The sequence below is a fragment of the Nicotiana sylvestris genome, chromosome 5, assembly GCF_000393655.2.
Source record: "Nicotiana sylvestris chromosome 5, ASM39365v2, whole genome shotgun sequence".
In the NCBI taxonomy this organism is placed as follows: Eukaryota; Viridiplantae; Streptophyta; class Magnoliopsida; order Solanales; family Solanaceae; genus Nicotiana; species Nicotiana sylvestris.
The window spans coordinates 8474934-8501668 of NC_091061.1; the positions used below are offsets into that span (position 1 = coordinate 8474934).

Consider the following 26735-nt stretch of genomic DNA (forward strand, 5'->3'; position numbering starts at 1 on the left):
AATAATAAAACTTAAATCTTACAAAGTAAAATATATATCACTAAAACAAGCTCATAATCATCTTCTTTCTTGTGCTCGCCACATGTAGAAACGTGCTTAACAATTTCTTAATCCCATATTTAGTGCTGGAATTTTGTCATACAATTCCATCATTACCAGCAAGAATTCTGTACGTATCTTTCCTTGTAAAATTTGTACACTCAAACCCTAATGATGCAGCCAAAATCCTTTGAACATAATTTGCAACATCATGTGGACTTTTCCCAGATGAACACGTGGCTTCCATTGGCAACTGATTTAAGAATGTTACCTCATAAACTAGTGTAGGGTTCATAAAAGAGAAAATTAGGTCCATTAATATTGCTTTCCATCCTCTAGCTGTTGTTGCATGAAAAAAATGAACTCTATAATTCATAGCCACTGACACTATACGATCAGTTAATTCTGCAAAAAGTGCACTAAATCTTAATGGAAGTGGTTCCCTACATGTTGTTCTTTAGGACAAACGGCTAATAATGACGGTTGGTGGTAGTAGTTGTGACTGAGAAAGGTGGTGGGTGAGTGATGGTAGGTTATAATAATGGGCAGTGTCGGTTGTGGTTGTTGATGGTGATGGGCTGGTCAGTTGTAGTAATTGAGGTGGATGAGTATTGATTGTGGGTGAGAATGATATATGGTGGTCGGAGTGGTGCGGATAGTGGATGGTAATGGTCGATAATAGTGGCGGTTATGATTGGGGATGATGATGGCGTAGTGGTGGTGGAGGTGGTGGTGGTGGGGATGCTGGTGGTGGTTGAGTATGGTAGTTGTGGTGGCGACATGGTGGTAGTTGATAATGGTAGGCGGTGACGGCAGTTAATAATGAATATGTGATAGCATCTTAATGAAATTAACTTTCTACTACAGATCTTAATCATAGAGACCTATTCAGACCCATTAAGTGGTTGTGAAGTAAAAAAACAAACACACTTATTGATTAAGATCTGAATAATTAAGATTCAGACTTTTAAAACAAACGCACTTAATGTCTTAGATCTGAATAATTAAGATTCAGACCTCTATTAAGTGCAAACAAATGAGGCCTAATTGTCACTAATTGTTTACACTATTAGTGACAAAAACTAAGGTCACAATTAAATATAAAATTTTATCGCTAAATTTTAAAATATTTAACTACAAATTCTAATTCGTCGCTATAATAACAACATATTTTTTTCGACGAAAATTTTTCGTGTAAAAAATTTAACTAATTTTAAGACAAATAGTGGTTCGTAGCTAGTTGAGCACATCAATAGTGACAAAACAATACGTTATCGATAACTTTAAATTTGTGGCTAATATTACTCAATAAATGGCACCAACTCATTTTTTGGTGGAAAACTTTAGTGGACGAAATTTTGCTACGAAAGTTTATGTTTCGTCACTAAAAGTATGTGGTTCATATATTTAAAGACGACTTATAATTTTTGTCACAAAAAGTGAATAATTAGTGACGAATTTTGTATTGTAGCTAATAGTTTCGTAGCTAAATTTCATATTTGTTGTAGTGAATGTTCTTTCACAAATCTCTCCACCATAATTCTTGGAGTTTTTGTAACCAAAACTCTCTTATCAAATGAACTGAATATCTTCCAAGCCTCCATATTAATATCATCAAAATAAAACTTAGGTAAAACAGCCCTAGCCACTGCTTCAATCTCAGATATTGTTATACCTACAATGGCAACAAAAATAGTAAGTTTTAATCCAACATCTCCTTTTACACATAGATCGAGAACTCGAATTATAGGCCATAACATAAGCAAAAGAGCACATCGAATTAGCCCCGACGCCTCGAAAGCCATTAACATGAAGTAACAAAAAGGATCATGATTTTTCAAGAGAATTCCTTCGAACTCAGAAACAACAGACTCCATTTTTAACTATCTGAGTATTCGATGATCTTCAAACTTTTTAGTGTTAAATTTGTATTTTTTCTAAGGAAACTTTGAAATCAAGAAATGGTTTTGGTTGAGTAGAAGAGTAGTGAATATAAGGATTGTAGGTTTTGTAAAGTGAACCTTTTTTTGACTATGATCTAATGAGAGAATGAATTCGTTTATCTGTTTACAACTACAGTTTAATGCATAGAAAACCCTTATTTATATTCATCTATAAGCCCAATTTGCATTAATTTTATAAGGTGGACAGATTTACGTGGAATATTAGGGTTATACGCCACGTTTACATGCAATGATTGGTTACTTAACTCTACCAACTATTTTAATCTTTCTACAAAAAAATTTTAGAAATAATTTGTGGGAGTGTTTATATAAATTGGGGTCCATGTATCCACCTCATTATTAGGTTACTTGGATCACTTTTAGGCATAGATGACAGGATTAGTAAACTATATAATACACGTGGAATATTATTTGTGGCCATTTGTTAGGGCCACGTGGAAATTTTATATGTCATTAATTGAATAATTAGTTGCTTACAAAATCTCACTCTTAATGTAAATAGTAAAATAATTACACACTAGCAGTAGCAATAATGTACATTATTCAACACTTCCGGAGGGGAAAAATAATTAAAAGAATAAAACTTAAATGTTACAAAGTAAAATATATATCACTAAAACAAGCTCATAATCATCTTCTTTCTTGTGCTCGCCACATGTAGAAACGTGCTTAACAATTTCTTAATCCCATAATTAGTGCTGGAATTTTGTGATACAGTTCCATCATTACCAGCGAGAATTCTGTACTTATCTTTCCTTGTAAAATTTGTACACTCAAACCCTAATGTTGCAGCCAAAATCCTTTGAACATAATTTGCAACATCATGTGGACTTTTTCCAGATGAACACGTGGCTTCCATTGGCAACTGATTTAAGAATGTTACCTCGTACACTGGTCTAGGGTTCATAAAAAAGAAAATTGGGTCCATTGCTTTCCATCCCCTAGCTGTTGTTGCATGAAAAAAACCAACCCTATAATTCATAGCCACTGGGACAATTCGATCAGTTAATTCTGCAAATAGTGCACTAAATCTTAATAAAAATGGTTCCCTACATGTTGTTCCTTCAGGACAAACGGCTAAATCTCCTTTTTCGAGTTGACGTTTGATCCTCTGTGCGTCTATATCTCGAATTCTTGTCAAACCGATTGTTGGTATTGGTGATAAAATTTCGGTAAATCGGGAAATTGAGTAAGTTACTGCTGGGATTTTACGTTGAAGGACGGTGGACAGGACGACAGGGTCCATGAGAGTACGGTGAGTGCATACAAATAGCACGCCCGAGTTGGTGATTGAGGCAGGTGGTGGTGGTTTTCCTTTAACAATAATTTTTCCACCAAATAAAGGAGTTAAATAGGGAACTATCCAAAATGGAAATATTAAGCCAATGGAAATTCGAATTATAGCCAATATAATGCCAAATGGAATCCATAGAAGGATTAGAAGTGATGAAAATGGTGTTGGACGAATAACAAGACGACCGTCATGAAAAATTACTGGTAATGGCTTGATAATAATTTGGTGGTGATCTTGATTTTTGCTGCTCAAGAATGGTGGTTGTAATTGTTCCTGTTCAATACAACATTTTAAACAATGAGTTTAACTTCTCTAGTGTAAAAAAAACACTATTAGGGCATTAAAAATATTACTTCGTAAAAAGTAAGACTAGTCACTTACAAAATAAAGGCCGATACTTACTATAACATGTTAAATACAGTATACTATAAGTTATATTCCTTAAATTATGAGTTGAACTTCAATATATTTGTAGTGTAAAAAAAACTTTACACAATTAGATCACCTATGAAATAAATATGTTACAGCCTGTAATAAGTAAAGTTAGCAAAACGAAAAAGTAAGTAGGGTAATCTACAATAATAGGTTAAATTACATAACTAATATAAAAAATCATAATATTGTTAGCGTATTTAAATTAAATCCTATATTTACGTGACCAATATAATTCTTAGCATATTTCTATCATTTTGTGATAGCAAATTTTGGTAAATATAATTACTACTACCACTATAGTAGTTTTTTCTTTACATACCTTGCACAAAGAAAGGAAGGAATAATCAGATTTTGGCCTACAAAGGCCTAAGCTAGGTTGTTCGTCACCAAATAGTGCAGCAATCCGATCTGAAATCGAGTCAAACTCATTTTTAATAAACCCCGTGGCAAAACCAGATTTGCTAACAACAAGTTCAGTACCAAAAACATCATCAGCTCGTAAATGTTCTTTCACAAATCTCTCAACCATAATTCTTGGAGTTTTTGTAACCACAAATCTCTTATCAAATGAGCTGAATATCTTCCAAGCCTCCATATTAATATCATCAAAATAAAACTTAGGTAAAACAGCCCTAGCCACTGCTTCAATCTCAGATATTCTTACTCCTACAGTGGCAACAAATATAGTAACTTTTAATCCAACATCTCCTTTTCCACATAGCTCGAGAACTCGAATTATTGGCCATAACATTAGCAATATAGCAAATCGAATTAGCCCCGATGCCTCGAAAGCCATTAACATGAAGTAACAAAAAGGATCATGATTTTTCAAGAGAATTCCTTCGAGCTCAGAAACAACATACTCCATTTTTAACTTTCTGATTATAAACTCTTCAAACTTTTTTGGTGTTAAATTTGTATTTTTCCTAAGGAAACTTTGAAATCAAGAAATGATTTTGGTTGAGTAGAAGAGTAGTGAATATAAGGATTGTAGGTTTTATAAAGTGAACGTATTTTTGACTATGCTCTAATATGAGAATGAGTTTGTTTATCTGTTTACAACTACCGTTTAATGGATAGAAAATCCTTATTTATATTCAGCTATAAGCCCAATTTACATTAATTTTATAAGGTGGATATATTTTACGTGGAATATTAGGGCAATACGCCACGTTTACATGCAAAGATTGGTTACTTAACTCTACCAACTATTTTAATATTTTCTACATACATTTTTTAGATATAATTTGTGGGAGTCATTAGAGTGGGGTCATGTATCCACCTCATTATTAGGTTACTTGGATCACTTTTAGGCATAGATAACAGGATTAGTAAACTATATAATACACGTGGCATATTATTTGTGGCCATTTGTTAGGGCCACGTGGATAGTTCTGTGTCATTAATTGAATAATTAGTTTCTTCATATTGAAGCAGTAGGATTTGTGTTTCACAACATTCAAATCGAAGATTTTGATTCAACTCTCTCGTCAGCTTGACTATAAATTGCTCCTTATCTATGCACACACGTTGTGTCTTTTTGTTTTCCTTTTTTTTTTTTTTCATTCTTTAGATTTATAATCATTTTATTTTTGGCCCTCCTATGTGTCAAGTTTTGCAGATAGTGGCGAAGCTACCTTATCCAAGACACCTTTTATCAAAAAAATTATATTGTGTAGTTAGATAAATATTTTTTTATATGTATATGTTATTATACATTGACTTTTTTTTAATTTATTCGTATGTTTATTTCTTTATATTTTGACACCTATAATAAAATCATAGCTCTGTCGTTGTTTGCAACATTGGTAATTGACAGCCGTCGCAAATGGAATGCTCATGCCAACCTAGACTTTCAAGATATTTTGAGGGTTCTAGCTTTAAATAGACTAGCATTTCTTTCTTTCTTTTGTTTTTTTTTTCATTTTTTTTTCGTTTTTTTAATCTTTCAGGAGACGTAGTGGATGTGAAAATGGTTGACTAGCAGCTTTGCAACCCAACTAAATAGCTTTACCTAATTAAAGTGCTTAGATTAATTATATCACACTTAATTATGACTTAAATGAATTCATTAAATTGAGTTTTAATACCACTAGTTAAAGTAGTGTTTCGTGTAAAAATTACCAACTGCTAGCTGCTCGGCAGTTTCCCTTTATAAAAACTTTGAATTTGGAAAATCCAACCTTATTAAATTTGAAGTTAATTAAGCTCAAACCTTGGTTTCCGTTTGTGGAGAATAAAAAGCTGTAAATTAATGAGAGGTCAAAAAGTGAAAGTTCGTCCACCAAATATTCATACCGAGTATAAGTTTCTAATCTCAAGCTATACTGGTAGCTCAACTGTTTCTCACCACGTTTTTTTTTTTTTTTGGATTTTTAAATAATCATTGGACTGCCTATGGAATTTTCTTTCTTTCAAGATATGCTCTTTGTTTTACGGAGGGAATTATAACAGAAAGCTGACTATTTCAATATTTGTCACACTAGTTAAGAAAATTTGGTACAACTGTTAACTTGCAAAATCAGACGTGATTGAAGATTTCATTAAGCCAGAATAGCCTAAATGACACTTATACTTGTGCCACTTTATCATGCCGATCCCCAAACTTATTATTTTGCCAATTGAACATTTACTCTAGTCCAAATCGTGTATAATAAACGCTCATGACAGGATGTTACCAGTGCGTGTAATACAATCTCCTACACATAGGACGCCACATCATTACTAGTGCCACGTAGGAAAATAAACTATTGAAAAATAGGACTGGCCGCTACACAAATACCGAACCCATAGAAAAGAAATGTAATAGGTTCTTTCTTCTTTCGTTTATTAGGAACCACACACATCTTATTTCACAAAAAAATAATTCTAAACCTGAATATACCCAGAAGCTTCAAGCGAGCTTTAATGGCGTCTCTGCTTGTCCCTCCGGTTTTGATCCTCAAACACAAATGTTTATCGCATTTTCTAGTCTAAATTTCAATACCCAACTGAGTTTTAGTACTAGGTAAGCAACAACTTGAGGTTTCAAACTACTAGATTCGTTCTTCGCAAGACCAGCAATGGAATTTCGAAAATTCTCAACAAACAAACCTTGAATCTCCTCTCCAAAATCCGAATAAAGATCCAAATAGCGTAACACAGCAACAATAACCAAAATAGATCCGTTCGTCAACCTAAAGAGTCGTCAGAATCAGTGACGTTACTACCATGGCTAGGACAGTACTGAAGCAGCGTCGTAGGGGAACGAAACTCGCCGGAACCCTAATTAGTTGGGTTTTGATTAAACAGAAAAAGAAATAAGAAATTTAAAGGATTCTTTTGTTAAAGAAATAGAGAAAAATAGTATATTTCTACCTAATTTTGTGATTTTGAAGGCTCATCCATTGTTTACAGTGGTGTGGAGGGGAAAAGAGGGAGGGGGAAAGAGGGATTGGGGGCGAGAAGAAAGGTGGGAGAAACTGAGCAAGAGAAGAAAATTAGGAGGGTGAGGGTGGTAATTTCGATTAGCTTATTAACTTTACTTTTTTTTAGTTTAATTCATTTTTAATCAAAGTTACTAGTATCACTCTCTTTACGCACGCGCGTTACACATAATTTGTCCACCTCAGCTATGTCAAAGCCACATAAGGTTGGTCAATGTTTAGAGAGATTTAGAAAATTATTTTTGAACGAGTGTAAGTGTTCAATTGGCAAAATGATAAGTTTGGGGACCGGCATGACAAAGTGGCACAAGAATAATTGTCATTTAGGCTATTCGGTTAAGGTTCGAGAAGCTTCTCATCAGAGAAGATTGAGACCAACAAAGAAAATGGAAAAATAAAATAAGTCGGTCAACCCATTAAAGTTGGGCCTTCTTCTTTACAAAAATACCCAGTAACCCGGTCCACCACCATATACAATATATCAGTCCACAGCTCAAACTAAAAGAAAAGGAAAGGCTATTCTATTAAGAAAAGATGCTAGTACAAATAAATATGTATTGGGGCGGAGTCTAAGCTTTCATGTTCTCTACTTTGGGCCTGAGGCCAAATACTCAGATAGCCCAACAACCCCCCACCCCACCCCATTCAAGTTGAAGGGGGATAACACCTTCAACTTGCCCAGGAATGAATGATGGAGAGCACCAGGCAATGGTTTGGTGAATACATCAGCAAGTTGGTGAGCAGTAGGTACATGATGTAACTGAATCATCCCTTCAAGCAACTTAGCCCGAATGAAGTGACAATCCACCTCGATATGCTTGGTATGATCTTGAAATATCAGATTCCTGGCTATGTGAATGGCTGCCAAATTATGATAAAAAACAAGAATAGGATATGAAACAAGAACATCAATATCATGCAAAAGTCTGAATAACCATGTTAATTCAGCAACTACTTTGCTCACAGCACGATATTCAACTTCAGTTGAAGACAAAGAAACCACTGGTTGCTTCTTAGACTTCCACCCAATAAGACTATCACCTAGAAAAATACAGAAATCAATGACAGATTTGCGTGTGTCTGGGCAGGCAGCCCAATCACTGTCAGAGTAGGCATGCACAGAAAGATCAGAAGAATCAGAAGAATCAGAATAAAACAAGCCAACATCAGTAGTACCCTTGAGATATCGAAGAGCAGCAACCCTATGAGGAAGTCTATGGGCTTAAAAATTGACTTAAGTGTTGAACCCTAAAAGTAATATCGGGTCTTGTGTGTATTAGAAAAGGTAGCTTGCCAAAATGACTCCTATACTTTTCTACGTTAGGCAGAACATCACCAACATCAACATGTAATTTGTTATTCAATTTTAAATGGATAACCACAGAACGCACTTTGCCGAGATGATGATATCATCAACATGTAATTTTGGCAAAAATCTCCCAGAGATGATGATAAAATACGGGGTAACAGAGTTTCACACTTTGCCGAATACAAAATAAAACTGGATTACAACCCTAGAATAATCTAAAAACAAGAAAGAAAAATCAAAGCCCACTACCAAGAATCCCTACGGGTAGGAAGGGGAGTAGCCATCCAATTGTTGATATTGGCCCTAGGCCCCACAAACTGTATGTCTGCCTTACTGGAACCTTCTCCAGCTTCTATCATGTTGACATCAGCGAACAGCCTTTCGATTGAGGATTCGAGAAGTTGGAGGTTGATTCGAGGCAAGCAATCAATAGATCCGTAACGAGGGTGGTCAGGGGTGCCTTGGTGTGAGTTTGGGACTGTTGGGGTGGGTTTCAAGTTTTGCTCCTGCAGGTTGATTCGAGCAAAACGGGTGAGGGATTTGGATTGGGGGTGGTTAGGAGCTTCAGGGGTGTTATTTTGGTGGCCGGCGGCGTCGTTGCCTCCGGGTTTCAAGCGAAGGAATGCTATGGCAGCTAGGGTTTTGGGGAAGGGTTTCGTCTCTGAGAGACGATGATGAACAGGGGTTTGGACTGGGGGGGCTGGGTAGGAGGTTTCATTTATATAGTGGGGGTGGTTTGATCTTGACTGTTCGATCAAGAGAGATCGAGGGTCCAGATCAGTTCACTTAACTCAAACGGTGTCGTTTGGAGTAGTACTGGGGCAGTCCGGGTATTGAAGTGACGGGTCGGGGGTCAGGTTTGGTCAAGGCTTTGGGACCGTTTGATCAGTTGAGATCAACGGTCCAGATTGAGATGCCTGAAATGGCATCATTTGATAGAGGCTGGAGACGGGTTGGATTGGGGCGGGTATTGGGCTGACTTGGGGTGATATTGGGCCTGGATTTTTCTTTTAAAATTGGCCCAGTCCGAAATTTTTTTAGCCGAATATGACATTTGAGCGACCGTGCTAGAACCACGGAACTCGGGAATGCCTAACACCTTCTCCCGGGTTAATAGAATTCCTTATCCGGATTTCTGGTGCAAAGACTGTTAAACAGAGTCATTCTTTTTCTCGATTCGGGATTCAACCGGTGACTTGGGACACCAAAAGAAGGTGTGACACCGGGTACAACATTGACTTCAATACCCAAAAAATAGTGTAAGGACCTCAAATCTTTAATCTTGAATTCATTGTCCAGAAAATATTTCAAAGAAGCAATCTCATGCAAATCATCACCTGTGAGGATTATGTCATCAATATACTGCTAGAATGACTAGATGACCAAGAGACCTTTTAATAAATAAAGAATCATTAAGGGAATGATTGAAACCTCTAGAGCAAAAGAGCATGGGACAATTTAGCATATCATTGTCTTAAAGCTTGCCTCAAACCATAAAGAGGCTTCCTTAGTTTACAGACCAAGTGAGCAGAAGTAGAAGTAGAAGATAGAAGGAGTAGATAAAAGAGAAAGGCCAGAGGGCAGTTTCATGTAGACCTCTTCATCCAAATCACCATGAAGGAATGCATTATTAACATCAAGTTGAAATAAAGACCACTTAATCTTAACAACAACAACAACAATAAGGCATTTAATAGTAGATCTAATTTTACCATAGGAGAAAATGTTTCATTAAAGTCCACCCCCTCAACTTGTGTATCTCCTCGAATAACAAGCTTAGCTTTGTATCTCTCTACACTACCATCAGCCTTATACTTAATTTTATAGACCCATTTGCACCGAATGGGCTTCTTACCCTGTGGTAACTCAACAATATCCCAAGGGCGATTTGCTTCTAGAGCTTCAAATTCTTTTCTTATGGCATCCTGCTAGTGTCACGACCCAAGTTCTCCATCCGTGAATTATCGTGACGGCACCTAGTCTCTACAATTAGGTAAGCCTAATATTGCGGAAATGAAATAGAAACACAAAGGTAACAGCTAACGAATATAGTTAATAAGCAGAAACGATGCCGCTCGGCATATACAATAATCACTTTTCCCAAAACTCAGAATGTCACAATATCACAAGCTTCTAAGAGTTTCTAACTGCTCTATACATTTATGTCTGAAGAAAATAAGCGGAAAATCAACACAAGGGGATAGAACGGGACTCCAAGATATGCGGACGCGGCAGATATACCTTGAAGTCTCCTAAAGCAGTAACCACGCAACTAGACTCGAGCCTGATAGCTAGTACTTGGATCTGTATATGGAAAACATGTGCAGGAAAAGGGCATGAGTACACCACAACGGTATCCAGTAAGTGCCAAGCCTAACCTCGATCGAGTAGTGACGAGATCAGGTCAAGGCCCTACTGGTATAAATATAATAAAATTTAACAGAAAGAGATATCGCAGTAAAAATAAATACTGAAATTTAACTTGGAAATAAGCATAGAAGAACAACAACTCAGAAACACAAGGGTAACAACAGGGAATCTCCGGGATACCGTCCCGTAGTTCCAAACGTAAATGTGCAGGGGGGATCTCCTGAAATACCGTTCCGTAGTCCCAAAGAAAATATGCAGTGCCGGGGGATCTCTCAAAATACTATTCCGTAGTTCCAAAGTAAATATGCAGAAAATGGGGATCTCTCAGAATACTGTTCCGTAGTCCCAAAGTAAATATGCAGCTCAACCGTTATAAACAACAGTATAACACAAAAACCTACAGTTTAGACTAAGTTCAAATCAAAGGAAAAGCAATAAATTTCACTAAACATGCTGCACAGTATTTCAAATAGACAGTTAAAAATACGTAGGCATGCTTTTCTAATCTAAACATGATAGTACATATGCTAGTGTAGTTCAAACAAGGAGAAAACATGTTATGTCTAAGTGGGAAAAATGGAGTTTTGCCACAAATAGGCCGTGTACGTACTCATCACCTCACGTACACGACACTCATATACTAAACAGTACCAAATGCTAATAGGTGCTCCCCCACACAAGGTTAGGCAAGCCACTTACCTCGAACAAAGCTCAATCAATCCGAAACTATGCTCTTTCCACGAATATCCGGCTCTGGATGGCCCAAATCTAGCCAAATCAATTATATAATGTAAATATAGCTACAATCAACTAATCTAGCTAATGAAATCAAAGCTAATGCAAGAAAATAGAAAAACGCCCAAAAAGCCTCCCAGAGCCCACGACTCAGAATCGCGTAAAAGTCACAAATTATGAACATACTCACGAGTCTAACCATACCAAATTCACTCAAATACGATACCAAAATCACGATCAAAATTCCAAAATTCGGCCTAAGAACTCTCAATTTTCCCCAATTTTCACCCCAAATTCGAAATTAAATGATGAAATCAAGCATAGATTAGTGGGATATAATCATAAAGATGTTAGGAATCATTATCCACAAACTTTCTCCTAAAATCTCTCCAAATTTCGCCTTCTATCGAGCTCTCAATCAAATTTTGTTTTATGAACTCAAACTCTCATTTTTTTAACTTTAAATCTGCCCAGGTACGCCTTTCTTCGCGAACGCGACCACCACTTCGCGTTCGCGTAGAACAGAAGTCCACTGCTCAATTTTTCCTCTTTCGCGAACGCGAGTTCCCTCTCACGAACGTGTAGCTTCATCTGCCAAGACCATCGCGAATGCGACCCCTTATTCACGAATGCGAAGAGCAAATTCCTGAGGTCCCAGCTGTTTCGTTTCCTCTACGCGAACGTGATGCCATTCACGTGTCCGCGATACATTAAAGTCCAAACCTTCGCGAATGCATCCCCTTATTCGCAAAAACGAAGAGCAATTTCTTCTTCTGCCCCAACTCTTCTTCGCGAACGCGGGCTTCTCTTCGCGAACGCGAATAACAAATCTCTACAACAAAAACCAGCAAAAATCTGTTATCCTTTGAAGTCCAAAAATGACCCGTTGAGCATCCGAAACACACTCGAGGCCCCTGGGACCTCTACTAAATATACCAACCAATCCTAAAACACCATACAAACTTAGTCGAGCCCTCAAATCACATCAGATATTGCTAAAATCACGAATCACCCTCCAATCCAAACTTTAAGAACTTTAAACTTTAAAATTCTACAACCGATGCCGAAACCAACCAAACCACGTCCAATTGACTCTAAATTTTGCACACAGGTCATATTCAATACTACGGACCTACTTCAACTTCCGGAATCGGATTCCGATCCAAATATCAAAAATTCCACTACCGGTCCAAAACTCCAAAAAATTGACTTTCACCATTTCAAGCCTAAATGAGCTAAGGACCTCCAAAACATAATTCGGACACGCCTATAAATCCAAAATCACCCAACATATCTAACAGAATTAACGAAATTCTATTCTGAAATAGTCTTTATACTATTCCGACTACGGTCTGAATTCTAAGACTTAAGCTTCCATTTAGAGACTAAGTGTCCCAAAATACTTCAAAAACCAAAACGAAACCTCCTGGAAAGTAACAATAGCAGAAAAAGATAAGGAAAAAGTAATTAATGGGGGAATCGGGGCTCTAACTCTCAAAATAATTGGCCGGGTCGTTACAGTTAGGCTAGGATAGGAGCTGTGTGGGAATATGTGTAAGGTTCAAAATCTTCATGTTGAGTAACGGAATAAGAGAGAAAAGAGGGAAGTTAGTAAATATAATCCTTCATATAGGAGGATGAGAATGAATTCTACTGGATTTTCTTAAAAGTGGTGAGGCAGAAAAGGTTATATTAGGAGAGACAGCAGGTACAATGGCAGGATTGATATCAAGATTGAAAGAAATAGGAGAAAGAAGAACCTCAGGAATAGAGGTAGGTAAGATAGGAGCAGGACTAGTAACAGGATTAGAGGCAGAACTAGTAGCAAAAGGTAGGGATTGTGATGCAGCACCAGGAACATCAGAAAAAGAATCAGGATTAGTAGCAGAAGATGGAGATTGTGATGCAGGTGGTAGAGAATACTTGGAGGAAACAGGGAAAGAGAAATCAGAAGAAAAAGGAAAATGGTGTTCATGAAAGACCACATCTCTAGAAATGAAGCATTGTTTAGACTGCAAATTATACAATTTGTATCCCTTTTTAGTAAATGAGTAACCAAAAAACATACAAGGAAAATCTCTAGGCTTGAATTTGTTTCTTTTGGAGAATTGGAACGGTGGCATAGCAAAGGCACCCAAAAGTTCTAAGGTGAGAGTAACTTGGTACTTTACCATACAACAACTCATAAGGAGACTTATTGTTGAGTAATCTAGAAGGAAATGTGTTGATAATATAGGTAGTTGTTAATAGACAATCCCCCCCCACCCCCAAAATCTTATAGGAACTTTGGATTGAAGCAGTAAAGCCCTAGAGGCTTCAGGTAATGTTCTATGTTTTGTTTCCACCAAACCATTTTGTTGAGAGGTGTGGGGGTTGGGATGGTAATGGGGGAGAGCGGGGTGGTTTTACTCATATACGGGTGCGGGGCGGATTAAAATAAGTTTTAAATTTTTTAAAGCGGGACGGATTGTGGGTTAAATGCGGGACAACTTTGAATTTTATCTTTTTTGGAACAAAGCAATCATTTCAACTACAATTTTACATTCTTCTTCACTAGCACGAATATTATTTTGATTTATAATTAACCAATTTGCATAAGTCTCACCAAAATGATATTACATAAGTCAAGATATCGTATTAGTAATAGGAAATGAAAGTAACCCATTTATTTTGGAAGATCATCATAATACTCTCTCAATTTTATGTTTATGTGATTCTATTAAACTCTTCATTTTATAAAATAATAAAATGTCAAACTAGTTTGTTTTAGAAAAAGAATTAAGCGGGACGAGGCGATTTGAAATTTTTGTGGGTTTTTCCAAACCATCCCCGAACCCGCACCTCCCTATTGCCATCCCTATGTGGCGACAACTACTCTGATGAATAATCCCATGTTTAGAGAAAAGGAAAATAGCAGCAAGAGCAAAGCCTAATTCTAATGCATTATCAGATCTAATGTTCTGTATTGTAACATGAAACTGAGTCTTTACCATAGCAACAAAATATTTAAGCAAGGAAAAGGCATTACTTTTAGACCCTATGAGATGAGTCCAAGTGCTTCTAGAGAAATCATCAACAATGGTGAGGAAATCTCTAGAGCCAGAATAAGTAGGAGTATGGTATGGTCCCCAAGTGTCAACATGAATGAGTTAGAAAGGTTCAGAAGTGTGAATGGAACTTTCTGGAAATGGCAGTCTAGTTTGCTTAGCCATAGGACAAATTGTACAAGGAAAGGATTGTGTAGAAAAAATATTGGAGGAGATTTCAGAAATGCTTTTCATTTTAACAAAAAGAACATGATCAAGTCTGTTGTGCCAAACACCATCCATTTTATTCATAGCAGCTTTATTACAGGTGGCAGAATCTATATGTACAGAAGAAGAAGGAAAAGAACTAGAGTTACACAAAGATGAAAAGTTGCTGCTGTTTGAAACATTTGTCAAAGGGTGTTGGAGTTGAGATGACTATTCCCAAACAAACTTGTACAAGACGTTATCCAGTTTACCAAGATCCAGAGGCTTCTTCAGAGAAGAGCCTTATATAATATATGAGATTCTAGTAAACTGAACTATGCAGTCAAATTATTCAGTAATTTTATGTACAGAAATAAGATTATGTTTAAATTAAGGCAGATAAAGAACATTGTGAAGGATAATGGACTCAAGTAAAATAAAAGATCATGTACATGTAACTTTAACTTTGTATTCATTTGGAAAAGAGACAAGAAAATGAATAAGTAAAGGTGTGATGTTAATGAGATAGTCTTTATTAGATGTCATATGGTCAGATGCACCTGAGTCAACTATCCAGGTTAAAAAGTCTGATTTACTTAGCAAAGAAGAATTAAAACTATATACAACATTCTTAGGCAGTAAAGTACCAGCAAAGTTGGCAGAATTTAAGGTGCTGAGTTGAGGTCCAGAATCATAAACATGAGTCTGCTAAAGCAAGGATATCAATTGAGCATACTGCTGCAATGTCAATCCATGTACCATAGATCCTTGATCAACCTGATTTTGAGTGGGATTTGACATAGAATTGGTAGAAATATTCTGAGAAGAAGAGTTGCCAGATTCTACTACATTTGCAGTTGTCTTTCTGCCTTTCGTGAATTTGAAGTTTGGCGGAAATCCATTGAGTTTGTAGCACTTATCAACCAAGTGCCCTGACTTCTTGCAATATTTACAGAAAAGACCAGAGTTAGGTTGATCAAAGATCACCTTTTGATTATACTATCTCTGTTGTGGCTGAGGTTGAGTGAACTTGACATTATTAGAATTGACATTGAAGGGAGCAGATTCAGGGTGAAACTGAGGATTTGTACTTACTTGCCTTTGTTTTTCATGTTGTAGAAGTATGTTATAAACACAATCAAGAGATGGTAAAGGATGCATCGTCAGCAAATTGCTTCTAATATCCGCATAGACCTCATTTAAACCCATGAGAAACTGATGGAGAAGACAAAGTGAATCTTTTTGATTTGGTGTTATTTGACTAAATTGGTGTTTGAATATTGTTTGTATTGGTAATTAAAAGCTTTGTTTCAAATTCGAGATTATTTGGAGCAGGTTTGGGGTGGATTGATCGAAATTGAAATTGCAAGTTCGACACTTTGTTAAAACAACACAAAAAAATTATGCCAATTGGATAGACTTTAATGAACAACTTAACAGATATGTAGAGTAAATATAGCATAAACTCTATCAATCCAGTAGAAAAATACTGAAGAGCAATTACTGTGTGCGAGTTAGGGTCTATTTTTTAAATACCCTCAATTTTGAGGATATTCGGCGAAGACCAGCTCCTTACAGGGCCATTCCTATCAATCACCCCTAACTATGGGGAGAAATTTAAAAATAGCCAGATTTACAAGTGGTCATTCAAAAATAGTCACAGTTTCAAAAGTAATCAAAATTTAGCCACTTTTCATGTAAATATAAATCTGAACGAAAACACTGTTCAAAATCTGGAAAATACTCCAGAATAATATATTGGAATTCCATTATAATATATTGAAACTCCTGTATAATATACCGGTCCAGCATAATATGCTGGAAGTTCATACACAGGTGCTCCAATCTCCAGTATATTATGCTGGAACTTTCCGCGTGTTGGAGTTCCAGCATAATATGCTGGAAGTTCATATATAAATGCACCGATCTCTAGTATATTATGCTGAAACTTTCCGTGTTGCAGCAAAATAGTGGTTATTTTTTAATGACTTTGCAAACGCTGGTTATTTTTGAATAACCAGTCCAAAAACTGGCTAGCCCGTGCTATTTTTACCTAACTACTCCCTCCGTTTCAATTTATGTGAACCCATTTGACTGGGCACGAAGTTTAAGAAAAGAGAGAAGACTTTTGAACTTGTGGTGTAAAATGAAGCACATATATTTTGTGTGGCTATAAATCATTGCATAAAGGTAAATTGTTTTCAAATAGGGAAAGAGGTCATTCTTTATGGCACGGACTAAAAAGAAAATAAGTTCACATAAATTGAAACGTAGGGAGTATGTGATACAATGGGCACAACTGAAGATTCCCAACCAAAGGGCCCGTTTGGCAAAACTCCCAAAGTTTGTGATTTGAGTGACTTCTTTTCAAATGGAGTTTCAGTCTTTGAGAAGAGGTACTTAGAAAAGTAGCAATTTATATTTGGCTAAACTATTTAAGAAGTGTTTTTTCTGAGTATTAGAGAAACAATTTGTCTTCAGGCAATCTTTTCAAAAAGTATTCTAACAAACAAATTACGAAAAAAGGCATCTAAAGATTAACTTTGCAATTAATTAGTATTACTCAAATAGAAATAGGATTTCCTGTGAGAATATTTATACTGTCCCATTTTTTATTATTATTAACTAACTTAGTTTTAGAATTGAACTCCATCTTGGTAGAAGCTTTATTCATCGTTAAAGCCACTTATAGCCATCGGATTAGGAAAAGAGAAATAGACAACAAGCCTATGGGCTAATGCATGACAATATGACATACTAAAGCTGTGTAAATACTAATTCATATAGAATTATTTGCTGATAAAACACAGAATACACAGACTAATAAGAAAAACATAAGAAATTACATACAGTGAATTAACACTTGAACGTACACGTTAGGCCCAAGGTCTATTTTCTTAAGCAGAATGCACTATACCGCGACTATAGAGATGCTCGATCCATTAATTGGGAGGACAAAAGGTAATGAGATACCGCGGCGCCTTACAATTCTTAAGTCCAGTAGATTCATCAAAAGCATAGCTATATGCCCTAGGGCAAATAGTCTTAAAAAGCCGCGAAAACGCGGTTGGTTTGCATGTATTTTTATTAGCATATTCTCCTGTGCAGCAGTATTTTGGAGAGTTCGTAGCAAGACAAGCACTTTTACATCCAACAACTTTACCTTTGCTCTTTATCGCTAAATATTCAGGACAACATTGATTCAGATCAGCTTCACAAGCAGCAACACCACAACCAGCAGTACCACCAATCGGAATCATAGAAACAGGAATATTAAATCCATCAACTAAACTAACATCATAATAATGTCTTGAATTAGTTGGGGTTCCTAATGTCATCTCAACGAGCGTTGCAGGGGGGATTCCTCCGGCCCCTGAACAATTCAGAAGGCCGGAACAATCCCCTGTTTGACACGTTCCTTTACCATTTTTGTCGAAACAACAACCTTGTCTACCCCATAATCTACCTGACCATAGCTCAGGAACATCAAGTGTTACTTGTTGGCCAAGGTTGAGATGGAATCCGCCGTTGCTCGGCGTCTCGTGCCCTGCTGTTGCAAGAATTCCAGGCCATATGCTTTCTTTGCAATTGTTCACTATAATTAGTTGAGTTCCATCTGCATATAACATAAACAACATTAGAAAAGTCTAAATATTTTAATAAATTCTTAGCTATAGAAAACTTAAAAAACATTGAAAAAATATAGGGAGTGAATTATTACTTGAAAAAGATAGATAAAAGGACAAACATAGGAAGATCAAGAGATGTGAATAAGTTCTCATATTTTTCTGAATGTTATTCTTGATTTGACAAATTGAGAAAGTAAGCAAAAGATGACTATGTAAACGGAGGAAATATGAGTTCAAACGTGTGAAAAATTCTTTGTTATTTATATAAAAAAACTGCATAGGTCATGTAGAAGAGGTGGTAGCAGTTAAGGGGAGGTACTCGATATGCATTTTCTCCATGTTCCACTTTTCAAGGAAAAAATATGATAATTTTCTCTGGTTTTTTAATAGATATTTAGCCATAATTAAATTCATCTTTGCTCGTTATTTATATGATCTTTACAGGATAATCTATCATGATCATGTCTACTTTTGCTTATTTATTTTTTTAAATCTATTTATTTTATCTGGGAAACCTTGAAGTAACGGTATAGTTGTTTTTTTGTGACTTATAGGTCACAAGTTCGAGCCGTGGAAGCAGCTGCTAATGTTTGCGTTAGGATAGACTATTTACGTCACATTCTTGGAGTGCAGCCCTTCCCGTAAATGTGGGATGCCTTGTGAATCGGACTGCCCTAATTTTTTTATCTGGTTCAGCTGGCAGTCACATTAAATTTTAAGGATATGGATGGAAATGATTTAGCTAATTTTTCCACTTAGTTTAGTGAAAAAGTTAAAAATAAATTCCTAAATAACTTCTTGCTGGGTCATCCACTGAAAAAAGTGATTAATTTTTCAAAGAAATCCAATGACACCTCTTACTTTTTAATTTAAATAGTCCGAGTGTGGTAGGTTCTCGTTAATAAAGGAGCTTTTTAGTGTGCAAGTGCAACTATGTTTTGAGATTGATAAAGTTATTTTGCACTTATTCCTACAATTATAGATCTCGAGGAGAAAAAGAAGAGCAATTCTTGAATCTCCAAATGAGTAGTCTCATGGCAACCAACTTGTAAACTGAAATCGGCAGCCCACATTCACCTTTTTTTTTTTCATGGAAAAGTGACTCTATATAGCCGTTGTTAAAATAATAACCGAAATATATATATTTTTTATATATATATATCATGTATATTATATACAAAAATTATACAAATTTTATATACTTTTTCGATTACCAAATATAAATAATTTATGGCGCGAGCTAAAAGTGATAATACCCCATTTTTCACGTTATGTTGATAATAAAATATTGCTTGACCAAGTTCATATAAAATTTGGACTAAATCTTAAACTCAAGATACTTTGATTCAAGTGAATATTTTGAGTCAATAAGTTCAGATAAATTATTTAATTCATACTCCCTCCTGTCCATTTTGGTTTTCGTGATTACTAAAAATAATTGATCTAAAATATTTATCATTTTAGAAAATTAAGATAATTTTTTTTTATTTTGTCCTTAGTATTAATTGTTCTTGAAAGTAAAAGTATTGATTACATAGCATAAAAAGAACTAAATGGGAAGAGTGAATAAGGGATAGTAGGTAAAACTCTTTTCATTCATATTTTCTTAAGAGACCTATAAAAGAAAAATATGACAACTAAAATGGACCGAAGAGAGTAATTGCATGAACTAAATGAAATCCAATGGTTAAACCAGTAAACTGGGGTTACTCTTCACTAAGCCATAGCTCACATATATAAAATAAAAAATAAAAATAAATAAAAATAAAAAAGGTACATATTCTCTTGAAGAAGCATATTAAAAGTTCTATAGACTCTTAGGAGATTCAGAAAGAGATCAAAAGGCGCTGCTTTAGCCCCGGATTCAAGGCAAATAGCTTAGAGAGAATAATAAAAGGATATACAGAATCGTGCTCACAACAATTTACTAATAAAATTATAATTTGTTTGTGATTACATTTTTTTTTCATACTCCAATTTTTTCGCGAACACATCCAAAAACCATGTGAAATGAACATACTGTTAGGGATATAGTAGATATGTCCTAGATCCAATATCATATTTGATGATTTGAACATATTTTTGTGAACGTCATTTGATATAAAATATATATGGCATTTGATATTCTTTTATCATTGTCAGTAATTGCTTGATTAATTTTATAAGGTCCTTGATTAAATTTTGAGACATGACATTGTGATGGAGATCATGATAATGAGAGTAAAGTTTCTTATAATTTAATCTAAATTTGTTCTTGATCGTAGGATTATTAATTTGGACATTAGTAATCCGGTTAGATCAATATTTATGTGATCGTCTTTATGGGATAAAGATTAGTTGATCTCATTAACTAAATTACATAGATAGATGATGCATATAGAGATATGATCATTGAACCGACTCATTGGATAATTCCTAATGGTTAGAATTACCATAAACTGTCAATAGGATATTCTCTTGAAGAATGTGATGTAAGATTTTCCTTTGACCTGAGATCGTCATAGTAATTGACAAGTTATTTGTTGTACTTTAATACTAGACACCTATGGCCCTAGGGCGATAGTTGAAAGGATATTGGGCACGATTGAATACTTGTAGGATTAGTGATTGATCAAGATGGAATCTGTCAACTCTTGGTAATGAGTTTAAGCTCCATGTTGTCATGAATTATAAACGGCCAAATTAAGACCTTGGCCAGGGCAATTGAATGAAAGAAGAAATGAGTTTCTTAGGTCATTCAATGGTCGATTATACTTGACATGAACACAGAGTTGATCGCCTATTGGGATTTGACAGTTGAACCATATCCTAGGGTGATCCAGAGCTATAAGGACAAAAGGAATTACTACATTATTCTTCTACTGGTTCTTGAGAGTAAATTGTATACTTCATGATATCCGGTCGTTAAGGAGTGTTGCTAGACGCCACCTTTGATTAGTATATTGATATGATCAATTTACTACCGGTTTAGTATTGAATCTATGGGGTCGCACACTAACGAGTGTTCTAATCTTTTCTAAAGGATTAATTACTTTATTATTTGTTAATTAAATTAAAGAATTTAATCAGTCAAATAATTTAGTTATTAGTCCAAATAAAATATTATTATATTCTTTGCTAGCACAGAGGATATAATTAATATTGTGAACAAATTAAACTTTTCTATTTGGAATAGAAATTAAATTATATCTCTTGGTTGAAATATATATGTGTGATATATAACACATATTTATTTATATAAAATATTAATGGAAGTTTTTGATTGAATCCAATTTCGAATTGGATTAGCAAAGTGAACGTCCATAAAGGGACTCGTCGGCAACATGATATCCTTTTTTGGAATGAGAGGCTATTTTCCTATAGAAATATTTTTCAAAGTCTAACTTTGAAATTAGACTTGTGCACTAAGTAAATAGCTTCGGACCTTTTCTTAGTCTAATAGGAAAAGGGATCATATGTGATGATATATATGGTGATGAACGAAGTGATGTAACAAGTTTTACATGAAAAAGAAAAACCACTTTGTGCAAGTAAAATTGCAATACAAAACCAAGAGAGAAAATACAATTACAAGAAAAGTGCTTCTTATTCTTCTAATTTGAGTTGAGATTTTTGTGAAAAAATTCAGCACAAGTTTTTCGTTCAATTTGTTCGCGGGTTTCATTGATCAAAGTGTTGATAGCAAGGATCGGTCTCGGTGTGGATACGCATAGAGTCTTCGCACTATCGAAGAATTTGAAACGGGGCTCTCTTCGCCAGGTACGTCTCAGATTCGATCTTTGACATGTAAATAAATTTTAAACACGAAAAGATCTATCTAGGGTTGTTATTGTCTTTCGCTGCTTGTTACGAACACCTATACGCAATCCTTCAGTGGTATCAGAGTCGTGGTTTGTTGTGTCTAAACTTTATTTACAAAATATAATATTATATTTGAAGAGTTCAAACCATAATGCATGTGTCTTGTGCAATAGTCAAATCGTTTGAATGCTGATATTATTTTATTGTGGATAAAATATGTATTCATATAACTATTGATATAGTTCATAACTTGAATTTAAAATTTTGTATTAGATACGACGGGAATCTATAATAGGTTACATGATTCTATTATTATTTTTAATTGTTATTAGTTCATGAGATGTTAATTAATAATGATATTCTGGCATTAATTACTTTTTTGTGATATATGTGATATAGATTAAACATGTTAGAAGAATGTTGAATTTTGTTTTTATGTCACGTGCTTGTTCGTTACTTAATTTTGAATTATTTATTACATGTGATGTAAATCAATTTAGGACTAAGCATGTAGACAACCTGAACTAAATTCACATGATATAAAGATTTGATCTTCATGTTATTAAAAGCTATTTTAGTAACAATTCCCTCTTACTAAAATTTGGGTTCTTAAATAATAAAATATAAGATATTTTATTATAGAGCTATCCATCAAAGTAAATAATTTTACTTATTTCTTGTTTATAAGGAGCGGTCTGACTACCTGGAGACTTATAGTTCGAGAACATGTTAAAATTATTTATTGCATTAGATGCATGGATTGAAAGAATTATTCAATTTTTTACTAGACGCCTCGACTACCCGTGGAGTATAAAATTTAAAAAGTTCTTTTGCTATCATGATGGTTGAACTCAACTATGCCAATATGATCGACCTGACTACCAGGGGACTATTTGACATAGAGCTATTTAAGAAAATTGTATGTGAATACAATTGGTAAGAGTACCTACCTTTAAAATATATGTGAGAAACGACTTGACTTCCAAGGGGCTCATATATATTGTTAAAGGATTCCTTTACTCCACTGACAGAAATAAAGATTTTGTAATCTATAATGAGGGTATATAGCTTAAAATAATTAGTTAAAATATCATTTAGATAAAAGTCCATGTCTTTATGATATATGCAAATATGTTCTTATATCATTGCCTTTTCTTTTCTATATTTTAGATTTCTCAATATGTCAGTTATATCACTGCGTGAAATACTTGAGACCAACAAGTTGGTAGGACCAAACTTTGATGACTCGTATAGAAATTTGAGAATTGTTCTCATGCATGAAAAGCTCATTGATGTGATCGATAAGCCTGCAAAGATAATTCCACCAGAGAATGATGTTCAAGGCACCAAAGTTTATCAGAAACGCTTGGAAGAATGCCTTGCTATTAAACACATCATTCTCGCTTCTATGAGTTCTGAACTCCAGTAGAAACATCAGAATATGGATCCGACTGCAATCATTGAATATCTTAAGAAGATGGTTGATACACAGTTGAATATTGAAAACTCTCCAGTTGGACCCCTTGTCAATCATATGATTGTTCTTACCGAAGAACCTGAGAAGTTGGGGTACAAGCTGGGTAAAGAGATTTCTGAAGATTTGATCTTGCAGTCAGTATATGTTCCTGAATGTTTTCAATGTAAGAAGAAAGGGCATTGGAAGAGAAACTACTAGGAGTATCTTGCAAATCTAAAGGACAAGAAACAAGGCGAGACATTAATGAAAAATGTTTTCAAGGTTTCTTTAGCTACTACTAATTCTTCACTGTGGGTATTAGATACTGAAAGTGGTTATAACATATGTAATATGTTGCAATGGTTCAAGATAAGGAGGAGGCTAAAGAAAGGAGAAGTTAATCTATAAGTTGAAAATGGTGCAAAAGTTGCGGCCGTAACTGTAGGATCAATTTCTTTAATAATGCCTACGGGCAAAGTACTTATGTTGGATGATTGTTATTACGTTCCTAAATTTGTTTCGAACATAATTTCAGCTTCTATGTTAGACAAATGTGGTTTTCGCATTATTATAGGCAATGGTATTTGCTCTATTAATTATAGTGATAATTTATATGTGAATAGCTATCTCCAACATGATGTTTATGTCTTACCTAATGTGAATGCTAATTCGATTATGCATGTTTCAAGTCTTAAGAGGAAAAGAGACGATCATATAAATCATACATATCTTTGGCATTGTAGGGTCGGTCATATTGTAGAGAAAAGAATTAACAAGTTATACAAGGAAGGGTACCTTGACAAGTATGATTTTGAATCATATCCAACTTGTGAATCTTGTCTCAAAGGAAAAATGACCAAATCTCCATTTACTAGAAGTGGAGAAAGAGTTTCTGAATTATTGGGACTAATTTATATAGATGTTTGTGGGTCCATGAAAATTCAAGCTAGAAGTGGATATTCTTACTTCATCACCTTCACTGATGATATGTCAAGATATGGATTTGTGTATCTTATGAAACACAAGTCTGAATCTTTTGAAATGTTCAAAAGGTTCCGTAGTGAAGTTGAGAAGCAGACTGGTAAAAGTATCAAAGTACTAAGGTTTGATAGAGAAGGAGAATATCTTAGTGAAGATTTTACCAGATATCTCAAAGAGAATGGGATTCTCTCACAGTGGACACCTCCAGGAACACCACAACACAATGGTGTGTCTGAAGGAGAAATCGAACCTTATCAGATATGGTGAGATCTATGATGGGGTTCATTGATCTTCTAATAAATTTATGGGGATATGCTTTGAAAGCAACAACATACTTACTTAATAAAGTTCATACTAAGTCAGTCTCTATAATACCATATGAGATATGGAAAGGATGTAAGTCTAACCTTAAACATATTAAAGTTTGGGGTTGTCCAGCTTATGTTAAGAGACTACAGTCTGATAAACTTGACTCAAGATCTGATAAGTGTAGGTTCATTGGGTATCCCAAGGAAACAATGGGATATTAATTTTATCACCATTCTGACCATAAAGTGTTTGTGGCCAGAGGAGCGACCTTTTTGGAAAGGGAATTTCTTTTAGAAGGAAATTATAATGGAGAAATAGAACTTGATGAAGTTCAAGAAACTAATGAATCAACACAATATAAAGATCATGAGACCCAAGTTGAAGAACCTTTATTGGATGTTTTGAAGTTGCCAAGGAAGTTGCCATCTTCAACGGTTGAAGTTGAAGAACTAAATGAAGTTCAAGAATAGGTTAATGAATCAGTTCCAAACCAAATTGAACAACAACCAAATCCAGCACAAGGTGAACAGGTTGTACACGTACCTCTTAGAAGGTCTACACGAGAATGTCATGTACCAACTAGATTAAATTTAATGGTACAAGATGATGTATCAAATGAGGTTGATCATAATGATGATGACCCTAAGACCTATGAAGAGGCTATACAAAGTTCTGATTAAGAGAAGTGGCAAACGACCATGGAATCCGAAATGGAATCTATGAAGGAAAATAGAGTATGGACTTTAGTTGAACCTTCAAAGGATATAAAACCTATAGGTTGTAAATGGGTTTTTAAGAAAAAGATTGGAGCAGACGGAAAGGTGGAGACCTAAAAATCCCGTCTTGTTGCCAAGGGATATCATCAGAAAGAAGGAGTCGACTATGACGAGACGTTCTCTCCCATGGCAATACTCAAATCTATTCAGACTTTGCTTGCTATAGTAGCACACTATGATTATGAAATATGACAAATAGATATGAAAATAGCTTTCCTTAATGGTGAGCTAGAAGAGGATGTGTACATGACACAACCTGAAGGTTTCACATCTTCATCTGATCATAATAAAATTTGCAAGCTACAAAGATCCATTTATGGACTAAAGCAAGCTTCTTGAAGTTGGAATATTCGCTTTAACAAGACAATTGAAAAGTTCAATTTTGTTAGATGCGAAGAAGAACCTTGTGTGTACAAAAAGGTTAGTGGGAGAACAATTATATTCTTAGTGTTGTATGTTGATGATATATTGCTCATAGAGAATGACATACCGGCATTACAAAGTACCACGATTTGGCTATCTGAACAGTTTTCCATGAAAGACTTGGGAGAAACAGCTTATATATTAGGAATAAAGATCTATAGAGATAGATCTAGGAAGCTGCTTGGACATTCCCAGTCTTTGTACATTGATACCATCTGAAAGAGGTATAATATGGATAATTCCAAAAGAGGCTATCTACCGATAGGCACTGGAATTACTCTCAGTAGGGAGGATTGTCCTGAAACACCTGAAGATAGAGAATGCATGAGTAGGATCAGTGACTAGACGATATTAGGAAAATCCTGGTGAGGACCATTGGAAGGTGGTGAAGACCATTCTTAAGTACTTAAGAAGGACTAAAGACCAATTCCTCATCTATAGAGATTCTGAGTTAAAACTTGAAGGTTATACTGATGCAAGTTTCTCTTCAGATAGAAATGATAGCAAATCTATTTCTGGTTATGTATTCACCTTAAATGGTGGTGCAGTGAGTTGG

General features: G+C 35.2%; 3 protein-coding genes across 3 annotated transcripts; all 3 read right to left on the bottom strand.

Annotated features, from left to right (window-relative positions):
• Positions 1–58: 58 nt before the first annotated feature.
• Positions 59–1917, bottom strand: LOC104214370 (glycerol-3-phosphate acyltransferase 5-like). Its single transcript, XM_009764027.2, has 2 exons — positions 1537–1917; positions 59–494 (listed from the first exon to the last, which is right to left on the bottom strand). Exons 1-2 carry the CDS (start codon positions 1914–1916, stop codon positions 137–139), a joined length of 738 nt encoding a protein of 245 aa, XP_009762329.1. The 5' UTR covers position 1917; the 3' UTR covers positions 59–136.
• A 491-nt stretch (positions 1918–2408) lies between these two features.
• LOC104214368 (glycerol-3-phosphate acyltransferase 5-like) lies at positions 2409–4790 on the bottom strand. The gene is made up of 2 exons (XM_009764024.2): positions 4052–4790; positions 2409–3570 (listed from the first exon to the last, which is right to left on the bottom strand). Exons 1-2 carry the CDS (start codon positions 4598–4600, stop codon positions 2617–2619), a joined length of 1503 nt encoding a protein of 500 aa, XP_009762326.1. The 5' UTR covers positions 4601–4790; the 3' UTR covers positions 2409–2616.
• Positions 4791–17572: 12782 nt separating this feature from the next.
• On the bottom strand, positions 17573–18715 carry LOC104214369 (thaumatin-like protein). The gene is made up of 2 exons (XM_009764025.2): positions 18526–18715; positions 17573–18420 (listed from the first exon to the last, which is right to left on the bottom strand). Exons 1-2 carry the CDS (start codon positions 18710–18712, stop codon positions 17747–17749), a joined length of 861 nt encoding a protein of 286 aa, XP_009762327.1. The 5' UTR covers positions 18713–18715; the 3' UTR covers positions 17573–17746.
• Positions 18716–26735: the final 8020 nt, after the last annotated feature.

Coding starts and splice junctions, on each gene's coding strand:
- LOC104214370 (XM_009764027.2), bottom strand. CDS start 1,916: ATGGAGTCTGTTGTTTCTGAGTTCGAAGGAATTCTCTTGAAAAATCAT. Junction 495..1,536: donor GAACATTCACTACAACAAAT/ATGAAATTTAGC, acceptor TTTGTCCTAAAG/AACAACATGTAGGGAACCAC.
- LOC104214368 (XM_009764024.2), bottom strand. CDS start 4,600: ATGGAGTATGTTGTTTCTGAGCTCGAAGGAATTCTCTTGAAAAATCAT. Junction 3,571..4,051: donor CCTTCCTTTCTTTGTGCAAG/GTATGTAAAGAA, acceptor TGTATTGAACAG/GAACAATTACAACCACCATT.
- LOC104214369 (XM_009764025.2), bottom strand. CDS start 18,712: ATGCAGTTTTTTTATATAAATAACAAAGAATTTTTCACACGTTTGAAC. Junction 18,421..18,525: donor CTTTTATCTATCTTTTTCAA/GTAATAATTCAC, acceptor TGTTATATGCAG/ATGGAACTCAACTAATTATA.